Source organism: Lygodium microphyllum, chromosome 8 (genome assembly GCF_053477565.2).
Source record: "Lygodium microphyllum isolate KBCC chromosome 8, Lygodium_microphyllum_v1.1.10, whole genome shotgun sequence".
NCBI lineage: Eukaryota > Viridiplantae > Streptophyta > Polypodiopsida > Schizaeales > Lygodiaceae > Lygodium > Lygodium microphyllum.
The window spans coordinates 86,018,241-86,041,479 of NC_141142.1; the positions used below are offsets into that span (position 1 = coordinate 86,018,241).

Consider the following 23,239-nt stretch of genomic DNA (forward strand, 5'->3'; position numbering starts at 1 on the left):
GTGTAGGTTATAGGGCCCTTAACAAAATCGCCATTTTAAAAAAATACCCGATGTCCCCAGTGGAGGACCTCTTAGATAGATTACACAGAGCCAAGTCCTTTAGCCGCATAGACCTTAGATCAAGTTACCATCAGATCCGCATAGCAGAAGAAGATATCCCTAGAACAGCCTTTCGCACTTGCTATGGTAGTTTTGTGTGGTTAGTCTTAGGATTTGGCCTAAGTAATGGGCCTGGCACATTTTGCGGCCTCATGGATGGAGTCTTTAGACCCGAGATAGATGTCTTTGTCATTATCTATATTGATGATCTCCTAGTCTATAGCAAAACCTTATAGGAACACAAGCAACACTTACGCCTAGTCTTTGAGAAACTGCGGCAACATCAATTATATGCCAAACCTAGAAAATGTGAGTTCGTAGTGAAAGAGTTGAAATTCTTAGGCTTTATTGTAGGAGCAGCTAGTATCAAAGTGGATCCTAAGAAAGTGGAAGATGTCCAAAGATGGCCTGTACTGAAAACTGTAAGAGAACTGTAGGAGTTCCTCTGCTTCACAACATTTTGCCGAAGGTTTATCAAGGATTATAGCCTCATCACTGCCCCCAACTCCCACCTCACCAAAGAAGATCACTCTTTTACATGGGGGAGTGCGCAACAGGAAGCTTTTGAGCAGATGAAGAAATGCATGAGTCAAACTCCCATCTTGAAGGTACCGAATTTCACCAAACCCTTTGAGATATCCACAAATGCATCTGATTATGGCATAGGAGGTGTACTGGTGCAAGAAGGCCACCCCATAGCTTATGAGTCCAAGAAATTTACAAATTTTGAAACAAGGTGGAGTACACATGAGAAAGAAATGCTAGCAGTCATCCACTGACTCAAGAAATGGAAGCACTATGTTCAAGACAAGTACACAATAGTCTTCACAAACAATATCTCTCTCAAATACTTCCAATCACAACCCAAGTTATTGGCAAAGCAAGCTCATTGGCTAGACTTCCTAGCAGAATTTGACTTGGAGATTAAACACAAGCCTAGCTCCACCAACAAGATAGCAGATGCCTTGAGCCGTAAAGCTAACTTGAAAGCCGTCAGTGTGGTCAACAGCAACTTTATGGAGTTAGTCAAGGAGGCCTTGGAACAGGACCACAAGATGCACAAAATTATCCAAGATGTGGAAGTTGACAAAACCGTGCGTGGAATGTACACCCTTGAGGAGGGTATCCTATTTGTAGCCAAGAGATTGTATATCCGCAACAATTTGGAGTTGAAGAAACTCATCCTCCATGAAAGACATGATGGCAAACTTGGAGGACACAAAGGGTAAGGCAAAAGCTTGGAGACCCTTAGGAATCAATTCTTTTGGCCCAACATGAAGGAGGAAGTCATCAAGTACATCAAAACCTACCCCACTTGCCAACTTGTAGAAGCACCATGCTCAAAGCCAGTAGGATTACTACAGCCATTTCCTGTACTAAATCAGCCATGGGATGTCATCAGTATGGATTTCATTGTGGAACTTCCCGAGTCCCATGGATACACAATCATCTTTCTAGTGGTGGACTATTTCTCCAAGCAAGGTCACTTCATCCTAGCCAAACCACCACTGAATGCTAAGGAGATAGCCTTCCTCTTCTTCACACATGTATTCAAACTCCATGGCTTACCCTTGGCTATAGTATCAAATAGAGATGGAAGATTCATGAGCGACATGTGGAAGGAACTCTTCAAGACCGTGGAAACACAGTTGAGATTCTCCTCATCCTTCCACCCTAAAAGTGATGGACAAACAAAATGAATCAACCAAGGCATTGAAGATTATCTCAGAAGCTATGACCGAGTGGACCAGAAAGATTGGGCCATGTACCTTGATGTCTTGGAATTCCACTACAGCGATAGCAACCCAGTAGGCGGGGGTGAGTGTAAGGGCTTTGTAGCTATACCATGTCGTTATTACCGGAAACACCTATATAGGGAGTAGTAGTGACTCAAAGCCCTGCCTTGTTTCCACGCTACGTGTGATTCCCTATACCCAATGGTGAACCCTCTTATGTGCGGCGTCACAAGAGTGTAGTCTTGGGATGTGTCTATGTTGTTCCCTTCTTTGATTGCAAAAGTATACCTTGAACTCCCATATCGTGTTATCTTTTTGTGCCGTGTTGAGTGCGTAACAAGTGCACATGCATCACAACTAAGAGATCCTTTTACATACCATATCCCTTTTTTTCAAGCGTTTAGTTTCGTTTACTGCTAGATGATAGGCACATGTTTGTGTTTTGCCTAATCCATTGACCGTTTGAAGGTAATATGGATCAAGTTTAATGTAAGCGCGAGCTTCTCAGACAATCGAAATGTTTGTTCTTGTTAGCTGGAGGATCGTATAAACTTCACAAGAATTGGCACCAGAATTATGAGGATCGCGAGGAGCAAGATTGCGAGGTTGATACTCCTTAGCCTTTGTCACCTCAACTGTCCCGTCCTTGATGAAAGAGTTGGCACGATTGACATTGCCCTCGATATCGTTCAGCGTCTCCCCTTGGGCATCAACCCGGACATGCATGTCCGGGAAGATCTGATGCAGCTCTAGCTGGCTCTTCTCAATCTCCTTCACGGTCTCATGCCTCTCTTGCATCTCCCTCATGCTGTGGAGAATCTGGCCTCTCCCTTGCTCCTGCACGGCCGTCTGCAAGGGCTGTGGATATATATCAGCAAGGGCCCCACGGTTTGTGTCGGGGCTACCCGGTGATTGGGTGACCGTGGGGCCCACAAATTAAAAGACCCCTAAAAGGGGCATTGGTCTCACCCAGAGGATCAATCCCTGGGATCGAACCATTGACCCCCGACTCCACACAGAGCTGCGCTATACCACATGCCCGCGAATGGCTTTGATGAAGTAAAGTTATCTTCTTTCAATTAAATTTTTAAAAAACAAAAAGGTTGCGTAACCGGCAACCAACCGGGAGTTACCGACACGTCCCCGTAAAAGCGGGACCCATACTGATATCTATCTTCAGCCGTGAGGTCTGCAAGAACGTCTCACTCTGCCCCGTGTTAATCATGTAGTCGATCGTGGCCGCATCCGCGTGCTGGCCTGTCACGGTGAAATACCTCCTCTCCACAGTCTCTCTGTACTGAGCCGCGACCCTCTCCCTGACGGAATAGAACTTGTGCATGAGGTTCTGGGATCTGGCCCAGTCCCACCATTTGTGACGCGGGCATGCGATCGACAGAGGAGCCTTGCCCGCAGCCGGGGATCCTGCGGTTTGCGAGGTTGGCCTCGTTGAGTTCTTATATAGCTTGCACACGCGCTTTGATGAGTGCGCTGCCGCAGGGCTTTCATGTTGTCCGATCGAACGACCGTCTTGCTCTCGTTGTTGGCTCTCTGCAGGTCCGTGAAGAGAAGCTTGACCTTGTCCCTTGACGAGACCCACTGCTTCGTGGAACTTCCTGTCGTTGGGGTCGATGGCCACCATCTCTGTTTCCCGTACGACAGCTCCCACCTCCAGGTCTAGGTCGTCTTTCCGCAGATTCACATAGCTCAGCAGGCTCGTGAACTTTCTTGACAGAAGATCATTCATTGTGGAGTCTAGCCAAAGAGAGAGAGAGAGAGAGAGAGAGAGAGAGAGAGAGCACACTAAAGACTTTTCATAACTGTAAACCACTCGATAAATGGTGAACATGAGAGAGAGAGAGAGAGAAAGAGAATTCCAAGCGCGAACCATTTCCACAGTCGAGAGAGAGAGAGAGAGAGAGAGATCTCGTAAGCAAGCAGCACCTTGCAACTTCGAAACGATTCACATATTTTTTAAAAAATTCAATGGCATTTTAAAATTGAGATTAAATTTTCACATGATTTAAAAACTACTTCAATCGGAAATTTTACAAGGAGTGGATCAATTGGAAGACCTACTCTTCTCCTAATCTCTCTCTCACCTTAATGAATGGCAAACGTTTGCAAATTGCAATATATCTTATAGTCCTATTCTATAATAAAAAAATCTAAAATTATCTTATTATTATAGTACTTCCAATAATATCTATTGCACAATCCCATGCCATAGATCCCTATCACATTATTGGCCTTATAACTTATAAAAAACTCAAATATTTTTCATAATGTGCACACACACACTGTGTGTGTGTGTGTGTGACAATGATATGTATATGGTACCTAGCTTTGAAATAGGTGGATGAGTTTTTACTAGCTGATTAAATCATGAAAAATCATAAAGTCCATTCATCTATTGCTTTGATATTTGATTGATTGTTAGAACTAGTGATGATTGGAGAGGATCTAGCTCTATTTGTATTAAAAATGCCATTATAATTTAAAGGAATGTAGTGGGATTTGCAATCAAGGGTGGACCTATAAAAAGCTATCCTTATCGCATGCATTCAAAGGGTATTAATCAACACCCTTTAGTTACATATCGTAAAGTAATAATACGTCCCTATTTGTGAAAGCCTTATAGTTTTCTTAATTACAATAAAAATGCCAGTTTGTAGTGTAATACAATAAATTTTGTCTAATAAAATAATAGTTATTTTGGTGTAAATGTCCTGTTTGATGGCACTTTTCGCACTATGTATTAGAACGCATCACATCTCTCCCACCTCCTACAAAAGTGGATATATTGGCGGTATTCACCTTCAACACCTATAGCTACTTTGAAGTCACATCCATAAGCTCTTTCTTAATACTTGCACAACTAAGTTGGATTAGTCCCTCATATTTTCACTTCCTGGAGTACTTGTAGTAGGGTTTTCGAAAGCTTCTGTAATTACTGCATATACAGGTTGGGTTGATCCAAAGGGTCCTCTATTTTGGTTCTGATTCAGAGCTCTTGTTGAGACTTAGGGTTGTTGATTCCAGTCGGTAGGGTTCCAGTGTTGTTGAGTGACATTTGGAGGAACTATTTGAGGCCACTATTGTTGTGGTTGAACCATCATTTGAGGCATTGTTGTCTGTGGCCACTATGAATTAGGTGCATTGTATTGCGACACTGTTTGCATCTAGGAATAGGGATAGGGAACTGTCCCTGGGACTGCATTTGATGGGCATACCATTCCTGGCATGGGAGGAGGTAAAACTCCTCTTCTTGGAGTCATTGAAAACCTTGCTTCAACTTCGTCATACAATCTTGCACCTTCCACTGCAGCTTGCAGATTGAATGGTCTTCTCAATTCCATGAACTTGTGAGCTTCTGGTTATAGGCCTCTGAGAAAAACTCCTTTCTGGATACCTTCATCCAAATGATGGTTAGTCCATCTCTCCAGGATGGATTCCATTTGCGAGACATAAGCTTCTACTCTTTCTCCAGAGGATTGACTTAGGTTCATGAACTCCTCACGCATCCGCTCTTCAAAACCTTCATGTCTGAGTTTAGTGAGGAAGGCCAACTTCCAGTTGTTCCATGTGCCAAAATTTCCTGCTGCTTGTCTCTCATACAATTGAAACGCTGTGCCTTTGAAAGTGTCCGAGGAATATCGCTAACCAATGCTCAGGGGTTCTGGCATTGTTAGCCACACATGAGATCATAAACTCTACTACATGAAAATCGGGATCTTCACTATACTCTCCCTTAAAAATTGGCAATGGGACTACATTTGCTGGTTTGTCATCAATATTTCCAAGACAAATCTGACTAGGAAGGGGACCTTGAGTTTCTATGGGGACTTTTGTAAAGAGTGCTTTTAGGGTGTCAAATGAGGCTTTTGTTGCAAGCTCATTCTCAGCCTTGATTCTTGCCTTCTCTCTTCTCACGTGCCTCTAGACTCATTCTAATGCTTGCCTCCTGATTGCGTCATTCATTAGGGGGTTAGCTCCAACCAGTTGGTTTGTACTCAATAGAATAGAATCAGAGAGGGGCTTCACTCTCTCTGGAGGATTCTCTTGCCAACATCTCTTCCACTTCCTTCTTTTCAACATATCTGAATTCAGCTTTCAAACCACTACACAGGGGAGATATTCCATTTTGAAAGTATCAAAACTCATTCTTCTTAGGATCATTATTGTGCCATCATCATAATAATGCTAGCTCTTTTGATGATTTCAATAGTGTATGTTATGAAAAACACTCGGTCTACCAACTTTCAGTGGGTTATTAATTGAACAAACAAGAGGTTGTCATTGCACTAAGCATCCCACGTATCTTGTTGTTGAGCATCCATGAAAAAATTCCAACTCTTTTCTTTCTTATTTTCGTGAACCTCCATTGACCACGACTCCTGAAGTTTCTTCACGATCTCACACTTGATGATGTCTGAAAACTTCTCAATGAACGTAAAATCTTCCATGGGTGGTCATTCTCCCTATTTTTACCCTTCAGTTTGTTCCCAAACAATTTGCCACCAACATGCAAGTTTCTGCTGCTTCAACAAGAAGAGGAAATAGTCCATCACACAAAGCTTGCATCATGATGGTAATATGTTTCCTCCATTGTGGGATGAACTTCTTGTAGAAAGTGGCTTTGGAAATAAGAATCTCCAACTCTTCAATGGAAGAAGAAACTTTGCAAGCATCCATTGAATTCTCCTCTTCTTGGTAATGCCATTTTCTTCATTTTTAGCCTCTTCTGATGCTTGTTGATGGTAAGTTTCCCCGGCTGCACACCAAAAACATGGAGCCCCAAGAGGAACACCAAGGAAAAGGGGTTTCTACTACAAGAAAATCTATCTTGTATTATCAACAAGCTTTTGTTTCATTCTTTTGAGAACCACAACAAGGAAAAGAACAAATCTTCACACAGCATCATAGTAGATATCTCCCACATATTTAATAGAATCAATCATAATCTTCAATTTATTCATCAAATCCATCAATAAAAAAAGAAACACAAAAGAATATACCATTTTTGAATGGAAATAATCACATAGTATTCATCTTCATTTCTTCATAGTTCTCTCTCTATCTCTCATAGTAGATACATTGTTTTTGTATAGAACTGAGTTTCTCTCACTTCTCTCTCTCACATACCCTTTCTCTCTCAATAATACATCATAGCCTCACTACAATACTAAATAATGGCACTCAATTCTCTTCTCTTGATCGTGGATACACCTCCCAAAAGTTATGTCTAATATGAAAGGGCACTAGAGATATCATAGTGTCTTGTGAGATCTGGCTTCTATCACTGTCCTTCTGTAACCTTCTATGAATCTTCATCAGCTACTTCTTCACTTCAATTATCTTGAATATAGCTTCCATTTATCCTTTCCTAAAAAAAAAAAAACTTCCCAAAATATACATATATCCAACATAACACTCAATAGAAACTAATAGAACAGACCACAGAGCAATAGAAATACAAAACAACAGAACCACAGAACCTTACAGAAGATCAACGGAGACCATAAAAACCATAAAAACCAAAACAAAACCAATTAAAACTTTCATAAACATTTTAACACAACTTCAACCATCTCTCAAAACATTCATTCAACCATCTCAACTACCAAAATAGAAACAAAATAGAAGAAAACAAAAGAAAATCAGACCTTGCAGAACCAAACAGAAAAAATTACAAAACCCTACAGAATAACATATCCTTATCAAAAACCATCATAAACCCTTCAAACATATTCAAACCATTCCAAACACTTCAAAACATCTTCAAATTCAAAAAATCCATCACCAAAAACAACCATTCAGCAACAAAAACAACAAAAAATCAGCCCAAAAAAACATATCATTTCAGTACTCAACACTATCCCATCTTGTAGACTTTGAGATACACCTTTCATGTCAGGTTGGGGGTTGAAAAGGAAAATATCTAAATTTGTTGGGAATCAAGGAAAAGAGAACACAAATGGAAGAAAGAAATACCAGAACAATAACTCTTGAATGTATTGTAGAACACAAGAAACATATAAATCCAACAAGCAATTGTATTACTCTTCTAGACAACTATAATAAATCCCTTCAAGTTTAATGAGAGTTGAATATACGTTGCACCTAGAAGATAGCTTAGGAAAATTTTCTTTGAGATGATAGCTAGATCCCACTCTTTTCCCCAAAAAGAAATTATAACAATAAGTATAAATGAAAACTTTTTGTTCTCACCTACAATAGTAGATTAAAGAAATCTTCAGATCCATCCTAAAAATTACCTCTTATAAGCAAAACTTTCTAGGATAAAGCCACTCATAAAAAGGTAGAACCACTTGTCTTTTACTTTAGCCTTTTTAATCATAGCTATAGACCACTTGTTTGTTTTCTCAAGCTTGTAATAATATCTTAGATCTCTATTTTTAACCATTTACAATAGTTTAGGACAACTCTTTACTATTGGTCTTCATGCTTTTTACCTTCTGAACTCTTGTTGGTTTCTTTTCTTGTATTTATTTTTTCTATGCTTTGCTGCAACTTGTTCAACCATAACTTTCACAAACAAACTCAAAATAGAATAATCAAGATGTTTATACATCATGGGTGCATAGTGCACATGCACTAGTACACAATACACTAGGTTTGATGCAAGGTATAAGATTGCTTACTATGAGGTGTGTACCTAAGAACAAGGATATGCATAGATGGATATGCAAGGAGTGTGTAGATGTTTTTATAGTAAGGTTCAAGGGTTTGTGAAAGGCTTTAGCATGTTAGTGAACTAAACATTGGAATTAGTGTGCAAGGTGGAAGCTAGTGCACTTGGATGCAAGGTGTAAAGGTGCACTACATAGGTTAATGCATGATGGTGTGCTAGTGTGCTAGTTTGTGTCTGTGTATGTATTTGGTAGTGTAGTGCATAGTGTACTAGGATGAATGTGCGAGTGTAACCAATGCACTAGATGTAGTGCAGCAAGGCATGCTCAATGAGTATGCAATGCACATCAATGTGTCATGTATTGTGGATTGTGAAATGTTCCATATGTAATGTGCTTGACGTAGTGTGTAGCATTCACGTGCACTAATGTAGAAATCACAAACATAAAAAATATTTATCTCAAACTATATGTCATGAAGCTAAATACTTTCCCCCTTCTGTACATGGTGAGAGTTAGAGGATTTATAGTGTCAAGTGCCCCCCTCTCACTCTCTTACTCTCATCCCTTCAATGCACTACTCTCCCCAATTATTCAATCGATAACATGCGGCCAATGTTCTATTCCTGGAACCGTATGACCATAAATTGTACCTTGCTAGTTCATGTGACTTCTGTAGCTTCTCCTTCACTTCATTCTACTGAAGGCTTCTCTTCTTGCTCAGTGGCTCTTCCACCTTGCAACATCGATGCAATGGTGTTGAATGATCATTGCATTAGCTTTTTCTTGCAACAATGGACATGGTAATAGGGTTTAGATATTGGAGATAGAGATAGGAGGATGAGAAGAAGAGGGAGAAAAGGGAAATGAGATAAATGTTATTTGGGTATACGTAGTAATACCTATATGGCAGAAGTGGTGAATAGACTAGCAGTTGAAGGATTATGGTGGATGAAAGAGACTAGAGAGGTAGAACAAAGTAGAGATGGGGATGATGATAGTGGATAAGAGGTGGTCCATGGCTAAGATGTTTGTGGGGAAAATGTTTGTGGTGGAGCAAGATAGATGCCATGAAAGAGAGAGTGTAGCAAACCCTGGGACCTTTTTCTTGGGCTTGAACAATTAGCTATAGGTGATGACAACTGGACATCACAAAAATTGTTGGCAAGATAATGGGGTGCCTTTTTTGTTTCTAGGGGCAAGACGTACCCCACTAGATATGAAGCCTTCTTGATTCTTGTTGACAAAATGGGGTGCCTTTTTTTTCTAGGCACAAGAAGGGTTGTTTGAACCAATCTCAATAGGGTAAATGATACACAATCGTGAGGATTGCTAATCCTCTTAAGGAAACTTTTGTGGTAGTGCAACCTTGAGCAATCAAGTGTAGGGTTCAGTTGTTCTAGGCATGGAGATAACCAAGAGGTGGTGGCCAAATTAGCTAAGTGGAAACCTTGAGAGGAGCTATCAAACATTATCACTTCGGTGGTTAAGATCTAGGTGGCGTGCATGGCAGCACTAGAGGCCCATTTTTTGGCACTCCAAATGGTGATTCCTACTAGCACTAGTGGGGAAATATTTTAAACCCAAGCGGTCTTCATGAGCACCATAGATGGTAGATTTCTGGCCCAAGCGACTGTGATGAGCACCACAAGGCAGAATCAGGTGGCATGTTCTAGTTGATTGATGACGTATCGATCCACATGCCCTTGAATATTATGGTTATTATTACTGTGATGAGCTACATATCTATCATATGTCAATTGTTGCTTTGGCTTTCTTACTCTACTTGACCTTGATCACTACCAAGTGCTTTAGCATCCTCGTGTGCCTTCTGTACATGAGGTATTTTAATATATGGAATCCCAAAATCCTCATACAAGCTCTGCTTAGAGCCATCTAAATCAACATTAATATGAGACAAACTTGATGATACATCTATCATAATAGGTGAGTCTCTAAATTTCTTTTTACCTTTTCTTGATATTTATGATGCACTTGGTGGAGTAACCCGTGACCTCAATCTACCACTCCAAGGTCTATCAATAGAACCAAGACTAGGAGACTCTTGTGTTCCACTCAAGGTGTGTGACTACTGACCTATTTTTTGCACAGCCACACTCTCATGCTCATTAGTCCCAAGTGCATTTGGCACAGTACTATACCACGTACTCATTTTATCAAAAACAACATCCCTGCTAACTCTTAGCTCATGTGTAATAGGGTTATAACATCTATATCCCTTTTGTTGGAGAGAATATCCCACAAATACACATTTTTCAACTTTGGGATCCCTCCAAGGAAAAAACAAATGCAAATTTTGTGAGTGTCATTGAATGTGATAAAATGTTTCTTCTTCATTATGATGTCATTTATGAGAATATATCTCAACTAAAATTCTTATTTCATGCAAGAAAAAGTGGTTTCTTCTAAGCAATAAAATAGATTCTAGTTATTTCATGCATGTTTAGAGTTGGTACATATGCACCTTTTCCTATTCTACAACACGAAGCATATTGCAAGTGACTTTGTAGTTGATGTGCCCTTGGACTTGGCTATTCAGAAATGAGACATAGATAGAGGAGAGGAACCAAGAGCTCAGTCATGCTCTCTATCTTCCATTCATTATTCCATTTTTCTTCTTCACTTACTAAAGAGTAAGTTATACACTAGATTTAACTAACCATGAGTAACTCTAGTTAGGTCACACCAACTAACCTGATTTATTTTAATATCCCACACTTGTTGATACAGCTTGACATAGCTAAGACACTATCGGTCACAAACAAGAGCTTGAAGTCTTAATACTCCCCCTCAAGCTCAAGATAAAACTTGTACACCAAGTAGCTATCAAACTCGGCTGAACTTATCTCTACCCAGAGACCTAGTAAAGATATCTACTACTTGCTCATCCATCTTCACATGCATAAGACCCACTTTTTCTATAAGAACCATCTCTCTAATAAAATTGTATTGTACCTCAATGTATTTAGTCCTCGCATGCTAAACTAGATTTTTTGCCAGGAGTACACTAATGAGATTGTCACATAACAAGGTCACTAGAGCATTTACATGCATGTCCAAATCAGCCCCATAGGCTTAAGTAGCCATGCAATCTTACATGCTACCAATGCAGCACCCCTATACTCTATCTTAGTTCTAGACAATGCAAAAGTTGGTTGCTTCTTACTACTCTAGTTGATCATTCCACTTCCAAATGCAAAGGCATAACCACTTGTAGATCTACGATCATATGAGCATCCTGCCCAATCTGCATCCATGTATCCAACTAGTGTGACAAGGGCTTATCTTCCACATAAAATAGCTCATAATCTACATTGGACTTTACATATCTCATAATCTGCCTAATAGCATCCAAGTGTGGCTTTCTGGGCTTCTGCATGAACTGACTTATGAGCCCAACAGCATAACTCAAATGAGGCCTAGTGATAGTTAAGTAGATTAAGCTTCCAACCATCTACCTATACATAGTCACATCATCAATTTCATCTCTAGTGCTAGTATCCAACTTGACATTCCCATCGAGAGGTGTATCCAGTGGTTTACATTCAGCCATGCCATATTTATTCAACATTTCTATGGGATAGTGTTTTTGCATAATCCACAAACCATTTTCAGCCTTGATCACCTCAATACCCAAGAAATACTTCAGTTCACCTAACTCTTTCATATCAAATTTAGATTTTAGTATTCGCATAAAATGTTGTATCCCCAAGTCATCATCACGTGTGATTATCAAATCATCAACATAGATAACTAGTAAATAGACTATGATCAGCCCTGCCAACAATGAATCCCAAAATTTGCAAGTAATTACTGATCCTTGCATGCCAGGCTCTCAGAGCCTGCTTTAGCCCCCATGCAATGCTTTTTTCAGTTTGGATACATAATGCTGAAAATCAGGGTGTACATACCCTTTAAACTGATCCATATAAAAATCCTCTGCTAAGTCACCATTGAAAAATGTATTCTTAACATCCACCTACTGCAAATTCTAGCCTTTAATAATATCCAATGCAATCACTATTCGTATGGTTGCCATCTTGGCAACATGGTTGAATGTTTCCTTATAGTCCAACCCATACTACTAAGCATATCCTTTAGCAACCAACCTAGCTTTGTACCTCTCTACACTACCATTTGACTTGCATTTCATCTTATAGACCCATTGCAGCCAATGATCTTCTTTCCTTGTAGCAGTGGCGCAAGATCCCATGTTGTATTTTCAGGCAAGGCAAGTATTTCCTCATCCATAGCTATGCACCAATTTTTATCCATCATTGCTTTAACATATGTAGTAGGTTCTTTGACCTCCCTCACTTTTATCATGTAAGAATAATGCTTCGTAGAATAACCACTATAAGTCAGCCTATCCACAAGGTACCTGACTCTTTGCAAGCATCTAAGCTATGGTGCCCTACTCGATTCCCCTCTCTCATGAAGCAAAATGTACATATTCTGCCTAGTGCCAAGCATGTACATAGTCGAAATACAAAGCTCATTGTCTAGACTGTCAGCTCAGTCATTGCGTGAAGTCATCCTGCTAGGTGTCATCACATCAGATGTATCATTTGAATCTTGTTCTTTTCCTTTGCTATCCACCACATTATATCTCCCCCTCATTGACATAGTGGTGTCAGTGGATGGTGAGCTAGAGCTTTGGAATCTCCTTGTCCATGGAAATGCTGTCATACCACTAGATCCTGTCAATGTAGTACTCTACTACGAAACAAATGTAGAAACATGTGTAGAAGGCATATCCGATGGCATTGCAGCCGGTGATGCATACCAAGATGCCATCTCATCAAAGATAATATCTCTGCTGAGACTAGTGTCTCCCGAGTATAGGGATCATAGCATTTATATGCATTCTTCTTTTTGGATCTAGCTTATTCCTCTTATCATCTCAGGGATGTCCACATAAGCAAGACAACCAAATACTTTCACATGATCGATATTAGGCTTGTAGCCATACAACTTCTCAAATGGTGTCATATCATGAATACCTATAGTTGGAGTCCTATTTAAGATATACATGGTTGTCATAATAGCCTCAGCCGAATAATAGAGTGGCATCTTCTTCTCATTCATCATTGCATGCACAACTACCATTAAGACCGTGTTCTTTTGTTCACCTACCCCATTCTGCTGTGGAGTATAGCTACATGTAAACTGTCTACATATGCCATTTTTAGCCAAAAGACTATTCAACTCATTTGACACATACTCCCCACCACTATCAAATATCAAAAAAGAGATATAGCAATCAAATTTCTTTTCAACCTATTCCTTAAATTGTTGAAAAACAACAAACACCTCATCCTTTGTTTTCAGTATATAAACCCAAGTATAGCAATTGAATTCATCAATGAGTGTCACATAATACTTAGAGTATCCCATAGATGCATTATGGGTTGGCCCCCACCCATCAGAGTGAACTAATTGCAATGGTCGCGTACTATTTCTTACATGCTTGACAAATGGCAACCTTGATTGTTTACCAAATTCACAAGCATCGTAGACATGACCAATATTTGTGTAAGCAAACTTGGGTAGACCTATAACAAGATTTTTTTCTTGCATCATTTGCAACCACTGAAGATTAACATGCCCTGCTCTTTTATGCCATATTTCTAAATCTCTAATAACTGAGCCAAAGCCATGAGCAAACATGGCTAATTTCAACTGTGAAAGTGGTATCAAGAGTAAACATCTTGCCATAACCATGACCATGAACAATCAATTTGCAGCCATCACCAACTCCTCAATGAAGCAACCATGCTTATTAAACGTAACGTATAAATTTTGCTCAGTCTTCTAGCCCACAGACAATAGATTTTTGGTAATTGATGGGGAATGAAATACAACATGTAAGTTCTTTTTCTTGCCATCATGGATTACCAAAGGCACTTTGCCTTTATGTTCAATGCTATGTTGCAAGTCATCTCCTGTGCATACATAGACATTCCTCTCAAGCACCATATCAATAAACCAGTCACACCATGAGGCTTCATATGATTTGATGCCCCCAAATCAATATACCAAACAACATCCTCAATAGACTTCTCAGCATCCCTATCTTTCACATATGTCATGGCAAACAATCTATCCCCAAAAGCATCGTCTATCTAACTGGATGATGCATAATGTCCATGTTACTTGCCCTTTTGATTTCCCTTCTTCTTCCAGTAGTCCTTGGAAATATGACAATACTTTCCATAGTAGTGACAATCCTTATCCTTATTAGGATTGGTAGATGGACGTTCCTGCTACTAGGAGTCTCTGCCTCTAGGGCTAGATCTCCCCCTGCCTTTGCAATTTTCACCTCCTCTTGCATTTGAACCCTACTAGTTATTATTGCCATAAGATACATTTTTGTGGCCTCCTCTTGTAGAACCATAACCTCTACCACAGCTGCCACGACTACATTGATTTCAATAAAAGATAGCATCCTTGCTCTTGGAGCTGCCAGAGCATGTAGCCAAGCCAAGTTTTACTTCCTCATGAATAAGCAATGCAACTAGCTCATTGAAATTTGGAATTTCAGCCTACATAGAGATATAAGTATCAAATGACTTATATTCAGATCCCAAACCATTTAATATCACTGCAACCATGTCTTCGTCCTCAACCTGTGTGTTAATGGATGCTAGCTAATCCGCAATAGTCTTAATCTATGTGACATAATCCTATATGGATTTGCCTTTTCTCTCCATGTTATTGATTTTTTGCTTTAATTGTATCTTCTTGGCACTAGTGTTTGTGCCATAATACCTCATCAATATGTTCCATGCATCTATTGGTGACTTACAGCTCATGATCTATATTACCATAGCATCCGAGATACACAAAGATAACCAATGTAGCACCCCGCGAGCTCTTTCCAACCAAGCTTGGTGCACTTGTCTTTGATTATCTATAGGATTTCTCTCTAGGATTTCAGAATCAGCTTCAACACTTGTCACCTGTAGAATTTCTCTTTGGGATCATGTGTACAGTAGTGAATCTACGCACTGTAGTAGGTCTATTAGCATCTATATGAGAAAAGGCTTTGTATACATCAACCAAAACCCTTGTCAGTAGCAGCTGAGGAATCGTAGATCTAGATATCTAGTTTGAAGGTCAGTAGGTATTGGCACTAGCAATGAGAGATCAAAATGTATCTATCATGAAAGGAAAGAACGAGCTGCAGATATGTAGACAACAATGATAGTGAAGGACTAGACCGCCAGATAAGAAATTATAAGTATGGATGATGCGGTAAGGAGTAAGAGAGATCATGCCATGTTCTGGGGAAGATTGTAAGTTCAGTGTAGCAATAATAGTAAAATTGTAGGTCTATATGCAGAGGTAGGTTCATATCATAATAACAGCATCAGTGACAATGCTTTACAAAGGAGGGGCTACATCCAGGAGTACACCTAGGCATGCAATTTCATTTTACAAAAAAGAGCTTGATTTGAAACTTCTGCATGAATTGCAATCATTCTAGTGTGACTCATAATGTAGAGAAGAATCAAACTAGTTTACACACTGGTACTTTAAATTTTAGGTTTGAAATGCTTTCCATTTAATCTCCGCACATTTGTCATGATGGGTATGCATGTTCAGATCAAGAAACTAATATGAAATCACTACTTGCAATTGCATTTGACTAATACTATTTTTTCATTTGGACTATGAACTAGCCTATTGTTATTATGCTCATTTCTTGAATGAATTTATGCAGTATACCAACTAACTTGGAAATAGGATAGAAGTTGTTACTACTAGAACTTGGCTTGTGAGCACTACAACTCTTGCAATCAAGTTCAGTGTGTGAGCCTGATGTGACATTAGCTAAGGATCATCATACATCACATAGTTCTCTAGACTCCTAGCCTAGTGAGACTTCTAGGGATGCTCAAGAAGGCTTCAAAGTAGCCTCAACAATGGCCTAAAGCAATGCCAAACAAGTTCGAGAGTGGAGAGGGTAAACAGAGTGTATTGGATTGAAGCTATGGCTGCCATGAAACCTCTATTGTAGATATTTGAATACTAGCTCAGGTCGAGCTCTGCAATCTTGCTCTGATACCAATTGAAGGGAGTGTGTCGCCCTGAAGTGGAAGCAGGGAGTTGAAGTAAGAGCTATGGTGGAAGAAGTAAGAGCAAGAGAGAGAGAGACACACAATGTGGGAACTCCAACAATCACAATGTGTGACTGGCCTTCCCTTTATTCAAATATCACTGAAAGAATAAAGAATAAAGCGACGATGATGAAGGACGCGTGCCACCTGCAATATACAGTTGTGTAGGTATGCGGGTATTGTTAGTGTAATTAATATACGACGGCTAGGCACAGATGCCTTTATCCCCAACACTACAGCCAAAACTCTCTCCCAGTCCTATGAGTTTTCTTCACCCAAGAACCCCTAAATTTTTTTCTCAAAGTTAGTAACAAGCTGCAAAATTTGATCTGAATACCTCCAACTTGGCCATGCTTCCTGTGAGATCTCCAAGAAAGGCTACCAATATCCTATGGTACTCCATAGTGCTCCCTTATAGCTCATGTATTTGCTATACCTATATGAACTAGATATTTGTTTTTGTAAAATGTAACTAGATATAATGTCCCCTACATTATGTTGAAACCCGAAGATTAAATCCTTTTCAAAAAGATCTATTGGCATTCATCCCGATCAAACTCGATCTTTTCAAATATATATATATATATGTGTGTGTGTGTGTGTGTGTGTGTTAGTACGGGCTAGTTGTGTTAGAAGGAGTTAGTTGATTGAGTAAGGCTAGTAAGTTATAAGTTAGTAGGAAAGGTTAGTAATAGGGTAAGGAAGATAGGTGAAAAAGAAAATGTTAATTCTATTTTTTAAAAAAAACTTACCTTAACTGCAGTCAACATCACCATCTGGGCCGCCAGTGTCATGATCACCGCCCCCTCCCCCATCATCTACGCCGTCATCACCATGGTCATCATAATCATCATCATCAGCCCTCACCTTTGCGGCTGCATGACACGTCTCTCTCTCACCTCATAATCACCATCTCCGTCGCCGTCATGCAAGGGCAGCTGCCATGCAAACCACCCACTTGGCAGGTCTTGGTCCAACGTGGAGGAGAGAGGGAGGGAGAGAGCCTCCTTAAAATCCTATAAAAGGCTATCGCCCCCCCATTCGGAAGAGGGGCATTATTGCATGCCGTCATGCTAGAGAGAGAGAGAGACAGACAGACAGAGAGACAGAGAGAGAGAGGTGAGAGATAGAGCGGGAATAGGCAAAGAGAGAGAGAAGGAGGTAATGATAGGGAAATGATGAGAAGTAATATTTGGAGAGAGATGGGAGCTCAATAGGAAGAGATATTGGGAGGTATAGAGAGAAGTGGAAGATAATTAGGGTAGGATATGGGGAGAGTAAGAGAGAAAGAGAGAGGGACAGAAGACTATGAGATGGAGAGGGTGAGATAGAAGGAAAGAAAATTGGGGAGAGGGTAAAAGAAGAAGAAGAGTTATGCATGTTTGAAGTCACATTGATTGGCCTTAGATTCCTTATGAACCCTCGTACCACTTCCTTTTGCCAAGGCAAGAGTGGTCAATTTACCTCAAGGGTTGCAAGATCAAGAATGCACAAGGATGGCACCCAAGAGACGAGTTACAAGGAGCACAAGTGCTGAAGTTGCAAACGGAGCTAGGAACATATCCAATGCAAGTGGAGACATGAATACCACCAACCCTCCATCAACTATAGCTTATATCTAGGTTGTCCCAAGATTTAGACTCTTCTCATGCATCTTGAATTCTTAAATAGAGGTAGAATTGCATGCATAAAATAGGTAAAAGTCATTAGTGTTACATTAGATGAGTAATAGGAAAGGAGACTGAAAAGAAAGTAACAATAGATTATGCATTGAAGGAAATTTTCATAAAATATAACAAGAAGCATATCAAGGTTGCATAGGAAGATTGCATCAACTTTAACGTACATTGAAGTGCTTGAATTCAAGTTTTGTATGATAGCCTTGGAATTGTAGGATAAAGTTAAAAGTTGTCTTAGAGAGAAGATGGGCAAGTTAGACCCTGATCCAACATATCATGAAAAACATAAATGCATGTATTCGCCATTAAAGGGCTTAAGATGGGTTGATCTTCTACCCTAAATAGGTAGCCTTGATTAATAAAGATCAAGGTGAAATCACATAGATCATTAAAAAGATTTAGAAGATAACTATTAAAGATGTTCCTTGAGCAACCCTAGATCCCAAGGGGGAGAGTAAACCTTAGGGAGGTAGTGTATCAAGATTGAAAATGATTTAAGTAGGGATAAGCTAAGTTCAAATGAAATGGTGGCTTAAGGGACTTGTTGAAATGGTTTACCATTCATGTTTCTAATGAGGGTTGACCTTGTTTAAGATGGAAAAGAGGTTAGTAAGCAGAGTGGTTACTTGCTAGATTAGGAAAGGAAGTTTTCCTAGTTAAAGGATGTTAGGCTAGTTGTTCCAACTTGATTGTTTCCGAAAGGATACTTAAGGATTGGTTGTGGTTTTGGATGAATATCCAAGTGATTATATTTTCATGGTAGGAACTGTAAGTATTAATTTCCATGGGAACAAAAGGGATGTTTTTCCTAGTAAATGTTATTAGGCTGGTTGCTTCAACTGTGGATAATTTCTTAAAGGGATAATTAAGGAAGGATGGCACTAGCTACCCCCTGCGAACCACCAAACCCTAACCAAGGGGGTTATGAATCCGCACCGGGAATGTGGACCAAACCCACCGCAAGAGGTCTCTCCATGGAAATTACTTGGCGTAGGAGGACGCTTGGCTGCCAGGGGGGGCTCTCGCCGTAAATCCCAATGCCTCCGGACCCTACACAAGTGTTCTACGTGACTCGAGATAGGATCTCGAGGCCTTGATACTAGTTACAAGGCAGAATCTTGGTAGGATAAACCTTCGGGTTTTTTATTTCCGAGAAACGGAAGGATTTTTCTAAGGAGGGAGAAAGGGACACTTAATTCTCCTATATGGGCAGGAGACAAACATTAATCTGAAGATAAGTTAAGGAAGTGTTTGAACTTGTTTTATCTTGTCTTCGTGTCTGTGCCCTAAATTACGTAAAGGAACCTGTGATTAACGAGTTAATTAAGGAAGCTACTTTTATGTGTCAAACATAATGTGGTAGATAATTAGATAAAAACAACCCCCGAGGGAAGCGTAGTGGATGTGACCGTCGGGTCCATCCTACAGTAGGGTGATCTCGGTTAGTCGAGAGATTTCCTCAATGGAATTTATTTGATGCGAACATTAGATAGACAAGGACCTTAGAACTTGTGAGTTAAAAACCTGATTCATGCCATTTTAGGGGACCGGAATGGGACTATGCCTTAGGGGCAGAGAGGTTGAGCGATGCATCCCTCTCGTCTCCCATTATCTTTGAACCAAGTGCGGTGTGAGTTTTCCTTGGTCCACTTGTATCTACGCAAAGTGGAGCGGCTGTCAACCGACGCTAGAAGGCTGTTAGGAAGACCCAACTACTAGGAACCCAAACTTCATGTGGATCCTGGTGGGAACGACTGGATAAGTTCTGTTGTTGCAAGGCAAACTTGAGAGATCCTAGTTGGCAAACTCCGTGTCATTCCTTGGGAGTGTCGGGTGGTGTCTCTTAGATATATCTCTCGATGGACTGCTAAGACCTGTCTCGCAATTTGAGGAGCGGGAACGTTACACTAGATATGAGGAAAGAGAAGGAAGAAGGGACCAAAGATCAAAGCTCTGATACCAATTGTAATGAAGGAGATGTAGAAGAGAGAAGGGAGGGACTGCAAGAGGGAATAGAGAAAGAGGGAGAAGAAGAGAGAAAAAGAGAGAGAAAGACAAGAAAAGGGAGAGAAAGAGAAGGGAAGCCGTGTAAGTTGGAAGAAAGGATAAAAAGGGACTTGATTATTGATAATTGATGCCCTAATTTGGTCTCTCAACACCTTAAATACCCCATCTGTATAATCAAGTATTCCTGTGCTAAACCCATGTCATACCCGTCTATCCCCACTCTTTTACAAATGCTGTGTGGCACTCTTCTCTCAATTTATATTTTTTTATTTTCTTTAGCAAGGTCTTTAAAGGGTTTGTGATGGTGGTGACATGAGTAGTGGCACCTGCAACAACCAATCCTAGAAATTGTTGCATATCTGCTTGACTCACATGCATGGGATACTCTTGGATTGCTAGTGCTTTTCTAGATCTCTTTAGACTCCCATGTTAAAATTTATATAGCCTAAAAAATTTGATGATGTTTTGGCCTACCTACAATTTTTGAATTGGATTGACAAATTATTTTCTTAAAGATGATGGAGAACTCCCCAAAGCACATAAAGATGCTCATTACAAGTCTTGGTGTGAATTTGGCATAAAGGTAAACACTTAAGATTTTCTTTTTGAGTAAGCCATGGAAAATTATATTGCCTATGCATTGGAAAGTTCTCAAAGTTAATCCAAATGGCATCATCTAATCCAAAGGGCTTTAAAGGTATTTACCAATAGGTGAAAGCCATGCCAATGAGTGTAAGATTTGTTGGCTATCCAAGTTGATCAAAGAGATCATCTATCATAGGTAGAGGATGCAAATCCTTGATTGTCACTTTATTGAGTAGCTTGTAGTCCACATAGAATTAGTATCTTCCCTCTCTCCCTTGACCAAGAGGGGCTTAGGTACCCACAAACTTTTGGAGGGTTGGATGAAAACTTTCCTAAACATGCCCTCTATTGGTTGGTTCATGTAGTTTTTCCCTTAGGGGATCTTCAGTAGTGAGAAAAGTGATCTTGATGTTGATTGGCTCTACTAGTTGTTTGGATCTCATGAAATATTGGAGTGTTGATCCATGTTTTATGCATGGATTTAGTAATAGGTTTTGATGGTGTGAGAACTTGATGGATCTCATATTGTTGTATTCATGGAGCCACTATTTAGGATTTCATATTTATGCTATGTAGTTGCATAAAATATAAACTCAATTTTACTAATTAATTTTCATTTGGTAACATATAGTAAAGTATAATTAACTTTTATCATATAATATATGAATTTTTTTTTTTATATTGGTGATTCTAACTAGTTTTCTTATATAGCAAAATTTTACTATATTATTGGTTCTAACTAGTTATCTTATATAGGAAAATTTTAATATATCAACAACTACATACTTTTGGAATTTCTATATGGGAATGTTTTACCATATTGCTAACTTGTAAAGTGTTCCACTTTTACTAGTTGAGACTTTTTTTAGATACTTTGATAGGTATCTAGAAAATTTCTCTTTTTTTGTCATATGGGAAAGTGTCCAAAGTTCCTTGTGAGCTGCTTCAGCTTTATGCAAGTGTTTTGTAAAATCCCCTCGTCCCAAGCTCCCCTTAGTGTTTGAGATGGCTTCTTCTTCTTCCACCACCTACTACAATGTGCTTAAAGTATCTTTCTCTTTTTGTCTTTGAGGTAAGGATTTAAAAACCCCTATTCATATACATATTCCATTAAATAATACTAGGTGTTCCGTGCCTATAATATCCTCCCAACACTTCATGCCAGTGTTCTCGTGATATTTATTCAATGCTTTAGGCCAAGGTTCAAAGCACCAATGTCACTAACAATTAGCGTATTTCAAGTCCTAATGTGGGTTTCATGTGGCAAGAGGATTCATGAGTGGTTGATTCACAAAAAAAAACAACCACTATAAACCCCAAAGCTTTTGTGATATGCATAAGTATTTATGTGTTGAAGAACATACCTTCACACACGAATAAACATGCTCAATGAATATATCAATATACTGAATAGTTTTTTCAATATGATTCTAGGATGTATCTATTGAATGAAATCAAGAATATTGGTCACATTACTCACATAAGTTTAACTTACACATATACTTGTATATGGATTTATAAGCAATATTCCTACATATACTAACGTAACTAAAGCACCATAAATAGATCTCAAAATGATATGAGAAGATGAAAGAGGAGAAGAAAAACATGTTTTGGGCAAGATAGATTCATAGTCCAAAATCAATTATTGAAAACATACACATGATATTTCAGGAGAGTGTGTGTCTCTGTATGTTTATGTACATGTATGTGTGCACGTGCATATGCACGTCTAGATGAGATTTGTGTATGTGTACATATGCATGCATGCATGTGCATGTGACTAATTATAGAAGTAAATAGCAAAGCCTAACATACACTGCAATCTCTACACCAAAGTAGTGTTTATTTGAAATGTTCTATGAAACAACATCTTGAAAGCATGACATTTCCCACCAAAGTTTTGGCTTCAATTAGTTCACAATCATATGACTATCTTTTTTATTACAATCATATGATTGCTTCATGCCCAGATTCTAATCATGTATTAGTTTCAATTAGGGCTTCACTTCCTTAGCTTGTTCCTAATCCAAGTTTTGGAGTTTTGGATATTAGGATTGTTCATCATCTTTTTCTTTTTCCCAATACACACAGAGTCTCTCTTGCTATCTTTCTCTCACTTTTTTCCTTCTCTCTCCCTATCTCTCTCCTTTATTTGTGTATTCTCTTTTTTTAATTTGGTCTCTCTACATTTTTTGTCCCATCACACCTCTCTCCCCCCATTTTTTTTTCGTATTTTTTTTCTTTTCTCTCTTTCCCTCTTTTTTGTTGGTTCACTCTCTCTCTTCTTTGCCCTTGTTTTCTCAAGATGCACACTCTCTTCTTTTCACTTCTTCGTT

At 39.3% G+C, this 23,239-nt stretch overlaps 1 protein-coding gene across 1 annotated transcript; it reads right to left on the bottom strand.

Moving 5' to 3' along the window:
- Nucleotides 1–2,964: 2,964 nt before the first annotated feature.
- On the bottom strand, nucleotides 2,965–3,579 carry LOC148032538 (syntaxin-111-like). The gene has a single exon (XM_087683940.1). It carries the CDS (start codon nucleotides 3,577–3,579, stop codon nucleotides 2,965–2,967), a length of 615 nt encoding a protein of 204 aa, XP_087540066.1.
- Between the last annotated feature and the right edge of the window lie 19,660 nt (nucleotides 3,580–23,239).